General features: G+C 36.6%; 1 protein-coding gene across 2 annotated transcripts in view; it reads right to left on the bottom strand.

Moving 5' to 3' along the window:
- Positions 1-8,687: 8,687 nt before the first annotated feature.
- Positions 8,688-16,120, bottom strand: part of GOLIM4 (golgi integral membrane protein 4) — a 97,805-nt gene continuing 90,372 nt past the window's right edge. For both annotated transcript variants that reach the window (XM_012546603.3, XM_023500820.2), the window contains 4 exons: positions 15,190-15,357; positions 14,796-14,864; positions 10,152-10,232; positions 8,688-9,001 (listed from right to left, as the gene is read on the bottom strand). In XM_012546603.3, coding sequence (XP_012402057.1) covers positions 8,858-9,001; positions 10,152-10,232; positions 14,796-14,864; positions 15,190-15,357 — 462 coding nt within the window. In that variant the 3' untranslated portion in view covers positions 8,688-8,857. The remainder of the gene's footprint in view (positions 9,002-10,151; positions 10,233-14,795; positions 14,865-15,189; positions 15,358-16,120) is intronic.

Genomic DNA, 16,120 nt, shown 5'->3' on the forward strand with positions numbered 1-16,120 from the left:
TGCATATGGTACTAGGAGAGCCAAGAGCTGAAGCATGGGAGATAAGGAGTATGTGTTAGTACCTTCTGGGAAAAAAGAAAAAAAAAAAAAACCTTAAGTTGGATTTATTGCCCCATCATAATAGATTTAAAAACCTTATGGAGGAAGAAAAAGAACGCCTCTAAATATCTGCATACAGAATATAGCATGTTCAACTGGATAAAATGCATGTAGGAACTAAGCCTTTGGGATACAAAGAACACTTGATAGAGACTAGGAGCTTGATTCAAAGAGGAAGGCCGTCAGAGTCAAAATACCTGGTCTGAGGATTTGGTCATCGATTATCCATCTTTGTCTTTGAACAAACTGCAACTTCTCTGGGATCCATCCCCATCTATAAAATAAGGGAAAGTGGGGTGGAACTTCCTTTCTGGCTCTAAATCTATAATCTAAGTAGGAGCCAATATGAGCTTATGTTTCCATGAATAGCCTATTTAATCTTGTATGTATATGAACTCTTCTCTTTTAATGATAATTTAAAAAAAAAATCCAAGTTGAAAATGGCTCCTTTTCTGGGGTAAATCCATGCTTTTTCACTAACCAATTCTTCAGATGATACTTATTTTAAGCAGAATACTGCATGTGTTAACAAATAAACAGGAATGACATTTAATTTCAAGCTCCATTAGAAACACGGCTAGATGGGTGAGAACAAGGTCTGCCAAGATGTCAAAGGACAAGAGTATTTCATTTCATTTAAGAAGGTTCACAAACATAGCAACTAAGCAACAGGTGATCGATCCTTGTCATTACCTCCTTGAAATAGAAGAGGTCGGGCCAAAACAATTATGTTGTTACCTACACATCTCAAAATGCTCTATTTTCTGCAGAAATAATTATTTTCTGTAAACGTTAGGTTGATGTAGGTTATGAAAATGTTTGTAAAGGAACATTTGATATCTTTACTCCAGCAATCTCTCAAATGTATAATGCTTGCATTATTTCTTAAGCATCTACTATGGATGAAATACTGTGCTAAGAATGCAATATCTAAAGGTAAAATGAAGCATTTCCTGTCCTCAAGAGCTTAAATTCAACTGGGGATGGGGTGGGGCAAAACATAAAGATCTCTTACATGACAATGCCAATAAGTAGAGCTAGGGATGAGGGAGGTGAGGTTGAACTGGGCATAGAGAAAGTTGAGTTCAAGAAAAACCCATTATAAGAAATGACATATGAGTTATACTTTGGAAGGAAGCTACGGAATATAAAGAGAAATGAAAAGGAAATACACTGAAGATATACAGTCAAATCCACAAGCATTTATGAAGTATCTATTATGTGTTGGACATTAGGGCTACAAAGAAATAATAATAAAGAGTAGAAAATAATTCCTGCTTCCCTCAAGAAAGTCCACAATTGAATGGAAAAGACAACATGGAAACTATGGAATACTAACTGAGTTAAGTATGAAGTGTATCTTCTGTGTAAAGCAATGTTAGGCCCTAGGGATGCAAATAGCAAAAAAGAGAGAGTTCCTATTCTTAGAGGGCTCCCATCCTAATAAGGGAAAAAACACATATAATAAGTTTAAGCTGTGAGTTCTATGGAAAAGTCCCATGGTTCTTAAGGTAAAGTAGTAAAGAAGACTGCAATTTCTCTTCCTTATCAGTAAAATAATCCTCCTAATTTCTTATGTTGAACCATTTTACAATGCCAAGGACAGGCAGAGGTCAATATACACATGTTTACTATATACATCTCTTTCTGTATGTATCTATGTAGATCTGTGTATCAATAAAGGTAGATCTATCTATCTATTCATATAGATCCAGCTACCTACCTACAAATCTATTTTTCTAAGGAATTATAAATAACCACTTGCCATGACTGCACTAGCACCCAGGATACCTTAAAATCAGCTGGAGTCAGGATAAGCAAAAGTCCTTAGTCTTTATTCTTGGTCTTTAGGGGTAGAAGTGAAGGGGACAGAAGCAGGATCTCGGCAACCTCCTTCCTTTTCCACTGCCAAAGTGACTCTGGCTAGTCTTACTCCACCCCCTAGTCCCTCCTACAATTCTCTGTATACACTACTTATCGAGCCAGCACAGAATAATGGGAAGGGCCATTCCCCACGCACATGCCCATAGAACATTGTCCAATTGGTAATTAGCCCTAAGTGCTTGAACCCACCTCAGTGGAACAAATCAAGAGTTTCAGCCCTCTACAACCATTGAGGGGAGACATAAGCATTAAGAGAAACCAGCACAGGTTTCTTAGAGAAGGCAGGATTTTGGCTGAGACTTAAAGGCTGCAAAGAAAGCCAGGAAGAAAAAAATGAGGTAGGACAGAAATCCAGGCATGGACACAGCCAGAGAAAATACCCAGAGGCAAGGGATTGAGTGTGAAATGATTTAGTAGCAGCAAGGAAGTCATTGTTATTGGGTTGTAGAGTACATGAAGATTGTGGAGTTATGAAGATTTTTGGAAGCCAAACAGAGGATTTTATATGTGATCTTGAAGGTAATAGGGATCCATTGGATATTACTTAATAGGAAGGAATGGAGGAGACATGCTCAGAGCTGAGCTTAAAGCAAAGGTAGAAGAAGAGGCATGTGGGGCATATATGATTAGGAAAACAAAGGAAAATGTTAATTAATTATAATTGGCCCTTCATACGAGACATATGTATGAAGTTGTCCAACATACATTGATAGGTGAATGTGGAATTAAAGGGAGTAGGAATAGTTGTGATGGCAATTCAGGATTGAGTTACTGCCAGAGGAAATTAGAGAAGAAAAGTTCAGACTTTCAACGCATCTAATGCAAGTTAACAGAAGTACCTCCCGAACACATGACCACAGTTATAAAATTATCCACATACTACAAAAAGACTGAAATTGCTTGGAGAACTCTGTCAATACATTCTATTGGGAACCAGTTTCACAGAATATACTGTTACTTACACATTCACCTGGATAGAACATTGAATCACTAAAAACCCAAGAGTAATACTATTTTTAATCTATACTGCTACACTACTCAATCTCCAAGCTATATGAAATGAAAAGCTTTTGAAACATAGAGATCAAAATCACATTAGAACATGATGTATCATTCCTCTCCTCCTACCCACTACCAGAATTGCATTGAAGATGCTTTCAGCAAGCCTATAGAAGTTGTGTTTATACTCTAATATTTTATTAACCTAAAAAGCTATTATTTCCCCTATCTATGTCATAGTTTACAAAAAATAAATATAAAATAAGTTAAACTTATTTTGGAACTATTCTATCTGAATCCCATTGAAAAAGATAGAAATGAAGCCATAAGACATTATGGAATATTAGATAGATTGATAGGCAGGCAGAAAGTATGGGAGGAGAAAAACAAAGGAGAAAGGAGGGGAAAAGAGACAAATAGAGAGGGAGAGAGGGAGAGAGCAGGAGGGAAGGAGATTCATGTATACCCTGTGAGGTAGGTGACGTTATCATCCACATTAACAGATAAGGAAACTGAGGCAGAACAATATCAACCAGCTTGCCCAGGGTCTCACTGTGTCTGAGTTGGGATGTAAACCCTTGTCTCCATAGTCACAATTGCAGCATTCCATACATTGTACCACTCTAATTTTCATTGCTGGTCACCATTACTTAGTACTACAACATGGCTTTTAAAAAAAAAAAAAAAACAACTCATTTTTCTGCAACATGGTTCTGCCCCACATTAATTGGAGGTTTGGAAAATTACAAACAGTCGAATTCATAATGGTCTACTGACTGATAATAGTGCATTTTCCACAAACCCATTGGACCACGCGCCTTCAGAATGTATTTAAATGCTTAGAAGTAACATAACCCTTCTTCAAAGAAAGCCCTTCAAATACTTGCCACATAGCCATCAATATTAGTTCTTACCGTTCTCTTCCCCACCTCTCATCCCAGATTTCTCTTCTCCAAGTGATACATGTTCAGTTCCTTCAACCAACTTTCATATAGCATGGACTCTAGATAGGTCCTTCTTTACCTTGATTGCTCCCCAAACCCTCTCTCCAGCTTATTAATGTCCTCAAATGATAGCCCCCAGCCTGAAGACAATGTTTTACATGTAATTTGGTCGGGGTACATTGCAAAGAGGGAATATCATCTCTTTATTCTTGGAACCTAAGCCTTTCTTAAGGCAGCTCAAAATGGCACCAGTATGTTTGCCACAGCGATATACATGCAGATCATGAAAACACCTAGTTTTTTTTTTTTAAGACAAACTGTTAACTGTGCCTCCTCCAACTTGCATTTAAATTTTTTTTCCTTAAACCCAAATATCTTAATTTGATCCCTAGCGAATTTTACCTTATTGGATTCAGCCAAATCCTAATCTGTCAAAATTGTTTATTTGGACCCTACTTTCCCATGGATTATACTCCCCTATCTCCCAGTTCTGTGTTATTTGCTGAACATGCCATCTGGCAATTAGAGCATCTAGGTGGTGGTGGATCTAGTGCTACAGAAAAACCTGAGTTCAAATCCAGACTCAAGATATTCCCTAATTGTGAGATCCTGGGCAAGACACAACTTTTGCCTCAGTTTTTCTTTCTGCTAAATGGGGATAATAATAGTATCTACCTCCTAAAGCTAATGTGAAGATAAAATGAGGCAACTGTAAAAGCACTTAGCACAATGCCTGGCACATAATAATGCTATTTTGTGATTGCTGTTATTATTCAAATTCCTGATAAAAATTATTAACTTTGTGGTGACTTCTTTTGTAGAGAGTCTACAGGTTTGCAATGTTGTACATGTCCAATTTTTGTTATACTGATCTGTTTTATTGAATCTTTGTTTTTCTTTGTGGGAAGGAACACAAAGAAATTTAAATCTAACCAATATAGATGTCAAATTTTTTTTAAATTTTATTAAAGATGTCAAAATTTTATTAAAAACCCTGTAGAACCCAGGTCCCAGTAGAGATTATTGGGGTACTTCACTGGAGACCTTCTTTCTTAGTAACATATCACTAAAAATAACTCAGCCTGAACATTCAATTTATTATCATCCTATCTTGAAATATCAGAAATCCTAAGTGGACATGTTACTGCAATAAAGGCTCCTGACAATTATGGTTCATTTGGAAGATTATTTATACATAAGCTAATAGATGGACTAATAATTTAATCAGGGATAAATTACTGTTGCGGGACCTCCGATCTCCAACCCAAATTCAAACCTGTCCATGAGTAGATAAATCCTAGAGAAACCACGATTAGGGGACTTGCTGAAACAGCAAGTTTCAGATGTTGTATTTCAATTGTTTTCCTGACTCCAAGCTCAACTCCATATACCAAACCATCTCTTTAATTGCACCTGCTCTGTAAATATGTCAGCTAATTCATACTTTACTTGAATGAATGAATGAATGAATAGGCATTTATTAAGTGCTCCATGTCAAATGTGCTAAGCACCGAGATACACATAGAAAAGCGAGATTGTCCTTGCTCTCACAGAGCTCACACTCTAATCGGGGGAGACAACATAGAGGGAGGGCAGTATGGCAGCAAGGTGGATGGAAAGAACCCAAAGTCTAAGGATATGGTGGTGGAGGAGATGGCCAGGTCCACATCTCCTTAGTACACTGTAGGCCAGTTGGCAGTGTCTAGCATCTATCTGTTCAACAGCATAATTCAGGACAGGTGGTAAAGCCCAGTGATCCTCCATTTAGATATATCATTTGATGGGACACTTCTTCCAGTGGTAAAGATTTGTTACCCATCCTTTCTTCATCCCATGAAGTTCTTGTGCACATTCTTCCTTATAACTTCCATTGTGGTTTACAGACTCCTAGAATATAAATTCAAATTGAATTCTTTTACTTTTCTAACTACTCTTTAGAGTACCCCAGGGGCTTTTTGGCTCCAATCTGTCCTCAAAGAGCATATCCTATGGTGGTGGTGTGATAATGGAGAATAGACGTAACAGTCAAATAGATTCACAATCCTCCGAGAAGAAAGGGAAGATAAGTTGGGAGAGAACTGAAAACTAGGGACCTTTCCAAAGTGTGTTGCTTGCTACTTGGGTCCTTAATGAAATAATTTTTCTTTGTTCCTTTGGGATAAAATTAGAATACTGTAATATCCTGTGGCTTTGTCTATGTCACAACGGTAGAATTTTATAGAAGTTCTTTCACCATCAACATAGAACTGAACCAATAAATTGTGGCCCAAAGAGAAGTGAACCTTCAGTTTCTGATAACCACAGAAATGTGACCATAGATTCCAGGCGTCTGGTTCTGTTACCATTTGGCTGCCAGATAGCAGATGGAGTCTGGGTCTTGCTGTGGTTGTGACACAGTTTAATGGTTATGAAAATTAAGCCCCTTCTTAGACATATCACACTTCAGAAAGATGTACCATCTGTCTTTTGATTTTATTATCTGTAACCAAATTCTATTACGCCTCAAATAATTAAATATTGCCACTGGGACATTAAAATACAAACTAATTTACCAAAATAATTGTATTCTGAAGATTATGTACAATATTATACATTTTACATTACACAGAGTTTTTATACATAAGGTAAAAGTTGATTTATGATTCCTAGAAAACCTCAAAATACATTTGAATGAAACCTTTCTATGCATAATTATAAAAACACTCAGCCAGGAATAGTCAAAACTAGAAATGAACATAAAGTTAGGCTTGATTGTTTCTTAAAAAGGGTAAATTACATTAATATAAAAATTGTAAGAACAGAACATTTGTCTTACTTTGAAAGGATTAATACAAATTACAAAAGTATATATATATATATTTTTTTTTTTCTTTTTATGATTTAACCCCTTATTGCTGGTGGCGTTCATGTCCAGCATCCAGCATTGAAACAGATATAGTCCTCTATGTCAGAGAAAACTTAATAGGAAATGAATTGGGAAGAGGCTCTTAAATAGATGGTTAATTTTTTTTTCTTTTCTGAACTGAGTCAACATTACCATTAATATGTCACTAATAGTTGACAATCGTCCAGGAGGAAAATAATAGCTCTCAAGCCTCCCTCCCTTTGGCAATTTTTCCCTCTTAGAAAGTGCCTTCTTTTCAGTCCCCTTGGAAAAAAAAAATTTCCACAGCCACTGGGCATAGCCCACAATCAAATTCAGGAAACACTGACCCATGCATCCTAAAAGGATGATTCATTTTATGGCAGGATGTATGTGTTGAATGTATAAAACACTCAATTTCCAAAAACCAGAACATTCTGGGAAATTCTGACTTTTTTAATGGGCTTCATTAATTCAGAATTACCATCATTCCTTATGTATGGGGGTCAGAGGGAAGAGAGAAAGCAGACCTAATTGTTGCCAACAAAAGTCACGAGTATATTATATCTGAATGTATAATGCCTTGCTATATATAGTTCCATGCAAAATGATTATGTTAAATGGTATACTTAGGGAAATTTATCTTCAGTCTGATGGACTACATTTTGACAACGGGTTCTTAAGGAAGTGATAGCAAAGCGATTTGAAAAGTGGCCAACACAGACTGATGAGCACAAACCTTGATGATCCTGATGCTACCAGCTAACTCCAAAAATAAAAAACAAAGTCAAAATGCTCAATGTGAATACTGGAACAAAAGAAAGCTGTGGCGAAGAAATGCACTAAGCAGCTTTCTAAAAAACAAAACAAAACAAAAGAAAACAAAAATCTCTAAAGTGCTGTTTGACTCTATCTCACCTGACCATTGAAATCACTTAGGTCAGTGGTCTACAGCAATCTCCCATCAGTCTAGTGCTGGGATACTCCTGCTATTTGGCTCAATTGCTCCTCAGGTAATTTTAGCGTTGCACATTCTCCAGAATAAACAATGGGAAATCACATACACTTACACATACATACACACACAGAATATGATTCTGATTGTCCAAAAACCACATTGGCCACATACAGGAATTAGAGACTTGGTAAAACGTATACTACCCTGCACGGGCATCTGGTATTTGAATGAGACAAGAGCTAAATAAAATATTCTGAAAAGATTAAGGTGAAATAATACAGATGTCATTGGGGTATAGATTCCCAGAAGATCAAATACTCTTCACCAATAAAGGCCAGCAGCTTCCCTATAACTTAAAGAGTCTTCAAATTCTTGCCAAGTTGTACAGAGGAACTTGGCAACATGATTACTAAGCTGACCGTCTATGGTCTATGTGCCACAGAGCCACACTAGTTTTTCTTATAGATTTGCTTGTTGGAATGGAATACATGTCAGAAGAAAGATGCCTGGAAACTAATTTGACAAAAAAAAAGTACAGAATTGGGGCAGCTAGTGGATAAAGCACCAGCCCTGAAGTCAGGAGGACGAATACATGTCAGAAGAAAGATGCCTGGAAACTAATTTGACAAAAAAAAAAAGTACAGAATTGGGGCAGTTAGTGAATAGAGCACCAGCCCTGAAGTCAGGAAGACCCGAGTTCAAACTGATCTCAGACACAACCCTTCCTAGCTCTGTGACCCTGGGCAAGTCACGTAACCCCAATTGCCTTGGCAGAAAAAAAAAAAGAGTATGACATTAACAAGCTTGACAGTGTCACCCACCTCTACTGACCACCCAACAAAGAAAGCAAGGAAAACTTGAGTCAGAGCCCTATGCTTTTATCTTAAATGTGTTTCTCTTTCTTTGTGTTTAGCTTGGATACAAAAGAAGCACTAAAACCTAGAATATCAAAATATTATATTCGTATAAAGGAATGAGGGCATCTAATACAAAAGATAAAAAAAGTTGCAGCTCTGAATTATCATTAAATACCCTAGAGTTCAGTAGGCATATTGTTTGTGAGCAGCTTAAAGAGGAACCCTCAGCTGAAGTCTCCCCAGAGCTACTAAATCACATTTCTGCTCTTCCATGAGCTTTTTCCACAGCCCCGCCTTCCTCTTCCTCCTCTTCTTCCTCATAGTTTTCTTCGTGGTCTTTTTGGGGGTTTACTTCTCGAGCTGCCTGTTCTTGAGCATCATTGTTTTTATCATCCATCTGAAAGTTTCAAACAAAAAAACAAAAAAGGAGTGGGAACAGAAAAATTGATGCTAAGCAAATGCCCTGATAAGCTTTTAAAAAGGAAACACTAAGTGCTACTAATAATTAGAATAATCTGTTCACCCTGAGGAAAAACTAAAGAAATGAAGGAGGTAGTAACTGAGGCCCCATCATTAAGTTAGCAAAAAAATAAGTAAAAGCCACCAAATTCAAGTTTATAATTATTTTTGACAGCAATTTGGTACTATTTGGTAAATTACCAGAAAGATTATATGCTTTGATCAAATAATCTCCCTTGCTAAAAGACTCTATCCTGAAAAAAATAGATAAATACATAAAAAAGCTGTTTATTCAAAGATTCTCATAGCAACTTTATATGTAATTGTGACAAAATTGATAACTACCCACAATAGTGGAAAGTGAGCTTAGTTGGGATATGTTGATCTAATGTGCTAATGGATAACATATATAAAGATCACAAGTATTATGGGGATAGCAATGGGAAATAATAAAGGAATTCTAAGATCCTTGGTATGGACATCTCCCCGGAGAGCAAATACTCTCCACCAAAGCAGATCAGCACCTTCCCCATAAGCTCTAGTCCTTGAAAGTTTCCTGGAGCACTGAGAGGCAAAGGACTGATTTGACCACCAGCTGGCATATGGAAATAAGAGCAAATGGTGAAAAGTGAAGCAATGAGGAAAAAAAAAAAAAGAGTATACACTTCGTGTAAGTGAGTATGAAAGGAATCCTAATGGGGACTTAGAATAAGGAATGGAAACGTTGATAGGCTTACTTTTTCCTCTGAAATTAGTTAATATGTTAAATGGTAGTAATAAAGCACTTAAATTTAAAAATTACTCCTCAAAGGGGAAAGGCAAAGGCAACAAGAGGATTTGATAAGGTCCTCATCTATCCCCTATCATTTCTCTTGCTGCTGCTCTTATTTTCCAAGATGATGATCAATCTGTTAAACATGGCAAGGCAATAGAGGCATTCTAGACAGCCATGAGTAGCCAAATTCCATCTCGCTGAAGCTATGCTGGCTCTTGATTAAAATGGAAAATGAAATTTTCATATTCACAATTCAAAATTCATAAAAATGAAAAAAAATGATTACAATAAAAATGAAACATGTGGAACATACATTTTCATCATTTTCCCCATATGGCTCTTCGGCATTATGTTCCAGTTCTTGTTTCTTCTCTTCAGTCAAGTCTTCTTGACCCTAAAACAAACAAATAAAAATTACAAATCCAGTATGACTGTTCTCATTTTAAAGCAAACCAAAGAATACGATGCACCTCCCTATCACCCTAAAAGCCCAATGAGACCCAGAGGGATCAAGTGTTACCTGTCCCAGACCATAGAGGTTTGCAAGTGATAGTAGTGAGCTGTCCATTGGACCATACTGCCTCTAATTGGACCACTTACAAGATATGCTGTAGAGGCAGACCTGAATGGTAGTCACCTTAGGCATTTGGGGATTGTCACTTGACTAACGGACTTTTATCACTGTGCCATCTTGGTTCAACCAAAGTCCGTTAGTTAAGTGAAAATCCCCAAGTGCCTAGATTGACTGCCGTTCAGGTCTGCCTCTATAGCATATCTTGTGATGGACTTTGGTTGAACCAAGATGGCACAGTGATAAAATGCTAAGCTTTGAATCAGTACGATTCCTTCCTGAGTTCAAATCCAGCTTCAGACAGTCACTAGCTATATGACCCTCAGCAAGTCACTTAACCCTGTTTGTTTCAATTGATCATTTGAAAAACAATCTGGAGAAGAAAACCACCTCAGTATCTCTGCCAAGAAAACCCCAAATGGGGTTATGGAAAATCTGAAATGACTCAACAATAAATGGATCTCATTAAATCCACCTTAAGGCAATCTATAAGCCAGAAATGGTAAAATATTTCTTTGTCAATCTTCAGCTCCTAAATGAGGGTAAAGAAAAGGATTTCTTCCTTTTAACAAGATTTTTTTTTTATTCCAGACCAATTCTCAGTCTTCATTTATAATAACCAACTACAAAAAATGTATTTATCTGGGGAGGTGACTAAGCCTAAGGCCTTGTTAGTTTAAAAAAATATACATAAAATTATAGGAATTCGAAACAAATTTGTTGGGAAGGCGGATGTGGATTAAAAACCTCAGGATAATTAAACTGGCATAAAGAACCAGGTGTGAAATAAATGATTTAATAAAAATTAAATTATAAATGAAATAGCTTATGTAACAAATTTCTTTTGTAAATCTGTGCAAGAAGCAGTCACCAAGTTCTAGTGTGGTTAATTCCTAGGTGGCTGAGGGCAAGTTTTTCCAGCCCTGTAATCACACAATCCATGCAGCAAATCATTTCAGGGATGAATAGGGGCCAAGAACCTTAACTATCTTGTTCATGGACCGTCTTTCATAGTTGGTAAAGTCTAAGGTGAAACTTCTTTTCAGAATATTTTTAAATGAGTAAAATAGGTAAGAGTAAAATTAAATCAATTATAACACAATTATCGAAATAGTTTTTTTTTTTTAAACCCCACAAGTTCACAGTCCCCAAGGTTAAAAACTCAAACCTAAAGGACAATTTAAAAAAGACTTAAAGTAAGAAATGAGCTGAATCAAACTCCTACACTTTAGTGGGAAGCTGGTCAATATTTGAGGCACAATTTCAACCCAAATCTTAATTCCAAATACCACACTTTATCCACTAGATTAGGTTACCTATAATTTCCCCAGTGTAGGGGCAAGGAAGCAAGGATTCATGAGTTGCTATGGTCTCTCTGAATTCTTCACCCAGAATCCCCATCTGGTGAGTCAGTCTCTGAATAGAGAAGATTCCAGAGGGCTTTGGAAAATAGACATACAGCCCACCAATTGATCCATATTGGAAGCCATTCCAGCTTGGAGATACCTGTCAGAACTTGTGCCTTCCTGGCCTAGCCATCAAGAAACCAGAATGCCTTCTGTGCCTCACTGAGATGTCACAGGAAAATGATAGTGGAGGAGGCCAAAGTTCATAGTCGCTTAAAAAAATCCAGTACAACCTACCATACATCTGCTCAGAGAAAATCTGACTTCTCTGAACTTGTCCCTCGTGTGAAAGACGTGGATGATATACTCCTTAAAGATTTTTTTTTAAAGGAATGGAATCACTGAGAATCTCTTAATAAAATTTCAAAATAACAAACTAATTGGGAAATTGAGAGGTTAGGAGAACAGTTAAAAATATAAAATTGGAAGAGCATATGAAGGAAGAAAAGACAGAGTGATGAATAGAGGGACTAACCTTGGAGTTGGGAAAACCTGGCACAATATCCTGATTGTCCCCCATTCATTCTAGCATAAAAATGACCTTCTGTGACCATCTTCTCTTTTGCTCTATTGCCACCATCTTGGTTAAGGCCCTCATTACCTCTCACTGGACTAGTGCAACAGCCTGCATGTTGATCTTGTTACCTCAACTCCCTCCACTCCAGTCCATTTCTCATTCAGTTTCAAACTCATCTTCCTAAAGGAAGCACAGGTCTAACCATGTCCCCTCTTAGGGATCTAGAAAACTACAGTGCCTACCTATCATTCCCAATATCAAAATCAAAATCCACATTTGGTCTTAAAATCCTCCATTATCTATCCTCTTCTCCACATTTTCAGTTTTTTCACAAAAATCCACATTTAGCTCTTAAAATCCTTTATAATCTGTGCTCTTCCCTACATTTTGAGTCTTTTTACATCATATCCTTCCTCACTTACTCTGCAGTCTAATGACATTGGCCCACTTGCCAATCCACAGACACAATCTACTATCTCTTTATCCTGTGCATTTTCATCAGCTCTTTCCCAGGATGTATATAGACAAAGTAGAATTTGAACACAGATTCTCTATCCCATTTTTTTTCTATTTTTATATAAATAAATGTATGTATATATGCATACCTATTTATATTTGTGTATACTATACATATTGTATATATGTATTTTTACCATTTTTAAACTGAGCTTAATAATTTGAGGATCTCCAATGTTCTTTATTAATTATGTATTTCAAAGACTTGATTACAGACCAAACTTGTCAAGGACTGTTGGGCCAATTTTTCCATTTTTCAGATCTTTAGTATTTTTAGCACAGAGCCTAGCACATAAGTGATTAAAATGTGTGTTTATTTGACTTGACTGACTTTATAATGACTAAGAGAGAAATCAAATAAAAACTGGGTCATAGCAGACATGTAGATTTAGGCTAAAGTAAATTTGACTGGTGATTGCTTGTGAATAACTATGAGGACTTATGTTATTTTCTCTTTTCAGAAGCTCTGATAAATTTTTAAATACATATAAATATTATATTAAATATGAGTATATGGCCTATAAATTTATGTGCATGTTATTTTATATTTACATTTTTATGCATAGATTTACTTGTATATTTTATACACACACACACACACACACACACACACACACACACATTAAAACTCAGATTAAGCTGTGCCACACTACCAAATGAAGTAATAAAACCAGTGGAGTTGTGAACACTCCAAAAGAATGAGTGCTTGTACAAATTATGACAAATAACTTTTATCCAAATAAAAAAATAAGGAAATTAATCTTTTTGCTTTAAAGCTGGACACATCTAATTATTTCTCTTTATATTTAATTTTAGTTGTATCAACAGATTCTTCTGAATGAGGGGATAAAGTTTCAACTGAAAGGATAGAAATTTTAAAATGTCACTTAAGGATCAAAGTTATGGGACTATTCAAGATCTCCTTCCTTATTAAACTAGATTGTATTTTATTTTGTTTTTTCTTTCCCTTCTTTTACTTTTTCCTTTATTTTTATTTTCTTGGAGAGGGAAATAGTCACACATCCTCTTCATCAATATGGCTAATCCCATACAACACATTATAATATATAATACAATATATTATATTTTACATATATCTATCCAATCTATCAATCTATTTTTTTTTTTTACATTTTAAGGTTTGCAAAGGACTTTTTAAACCTTACTTTCACTTAAGTCTCAGAAAAACCTTGGGAAGTAGATATAATAACCCCCATGCTCAGGGATATTACATGAATTAATAAGAAAGAATATATAGTACTATAAAATCTGCAAAACATTTGGCAAACACAACCTCATCTGAAGTATTGTAACTTTTCACCTAGTAACTTTCACTGCTTGTTGAGAGCTTTAAGCCTTTCTCCTAAACTTTCCCAGATATTCTCACTCTCTCCCAGGACTGCTGAGAGTTTATTGGATTTCTAAATATTAGAAAGGACCTGGATTTGGGATTCCATTGGAAGAGGAAACTCTTCTTCCCAATGCAGATTAGGACCATCTTTCTTTATGTGTCACCTCTCCCAATTAAAAGTATAAGCTCCTCGAGAACAGGTTCTCTTTTTTCTCTAGCATAATAAGCACTCAACAAATCCTCTTCCATTCTTCTTCTCTTTATCTCCCTCCTCCCCATTTGTTCTCTTCAAATTATGAGACTTGGAGTTGCAGCTCAGAGGGGCTGACACGTTTCCAGAGTCACAAAGATATGTGTCCCAACGTCCTGGAACTTGGGTCTTTCTGATCAGCTCTGTCTACTGTGCCTTGTTGCAGGATGACAGCCGAAGCCACCATATGAGTGCACATTCTCTGAATTGTTCATGGTTTTCTCGCTCATCCCTTAGGATGTGGGTGAAATCTCTACAAATATTTCCAGAGCTTTTGGCTTCAGCAACACCTGCCATCCTCATAAACTCAATCCTCTGACCCAAACCTGGCTCGGAACACTCCTACCTCCTCTTCTCCTTCTTCCTGGTACTGCTCATCGACATTATCTTCCTGCTGGTCTGGATTTCCTGCCATCTGTTAAAACAAAATGGGGCGGCTAGAGCAACTGTCCATTTCAGATGCATCCTTTACTACTGTGGGATCTCAAGCTGAGTCCTCCATCCCTAAGAGAGAGCTTTTTTTTTTTTTAATGGCTCAGTGGCCATGAAATGATGAACAATAATTTATAACAAGAAACACTGATTGCCAGTATCTCTCATGGTCCTCAGGCAGCTAAATGAATACTGCAAAGCCAAGCTGAGACCCTTCTGAATGGCTGATTCCTCCCCGTTTGGCCTATGCCCATCATCCATTACAAAATGTGGGTTCCAACAAGACTCAGTCCCTGGGAGCTCCTCACCACCAAATGCTCCTCCACCTCAGCATTTCCTTGCTTCTGACTGTTCTGCTTGGGCACCTCATTCTCCTCAGCCAAGTTCTCTTCCCTTACTTGCTCTGCTTCCTCAAACTCATCCTCTCCTTGATTGTTTGGATCGTCTGCAGGATTGACATCCTCACCAGCTGCTTGCTGTTATTCCAAAGAAAAATAAAGAAGCAACATTTTAAAAATTCTCAGGTCAAAAGGAATTATGATTGAGAAACCATATTTTTCCCTCAGTTACATTCAAAACATTTTTTTTTTAGATTTGTTAAAATTTTTGAGTTTTAGGTTCTCTCCCTTATCTCCACCCACAATTAAGAAACCACGTGTGAAATTACATAAAATATTTCCATAAAATTCAAGTTGTGAAAGAAAACACAGGTCTCCCACCTTAATGAAAATAAAAATGTTCAAGAAAAATTGAGAGAGAGAGACAGAGAGAGACAGAGACTGAGAGACAGAGAATGAGAGAGAGAGAGTGAGTTTCAATTTTATGTTTAGACATAATCAGTTGCTTCTCTGGGTAAGGATGGGATTTTTTTTTTTTTTTTTTTATCATAAGTCGTAGCTGTGGATGATTGTACTACTGAGAACAGCAAAGTCATTTACATCTGAACATCCCAGAACATTGCTATTACTTTGTATATACTACATTTCATTTTGTTTGAATTCATGGAGGACTTTCCAAGGTTTTTTTTTTTTTCCTGAGAGCATCCTGTTCATCTTTTCCCACAGAACAATAATATTTCATCACAAACACATACCAGTTTATTGAGCCATTCCCCAATTGATGAGCACCCCCTCAATTTCCATTTTTTTTTTGCCCTGAGAAGAGAGTTGCTATGAATAATTTTTGTACATACGGGTTATTTTCCTTTCCTTTGTTTCTGAATCTCTTTTGGTATTCATG

Source organism: Sarcophilus harrisii, chromosome 3, assembly GCF_902635505.1.
Source record: "Sarcophilus harrisii chromosome 3, mSarHar1.11, whole genome shotgun sequence".
Classification (NCBI taxonomy): Eukaryota; Metazoa; Chordata; class Mammalia; order Dasyuromorphia; family Dasyuridae; genus Sarcophilus; species Sarcophilus harrisii.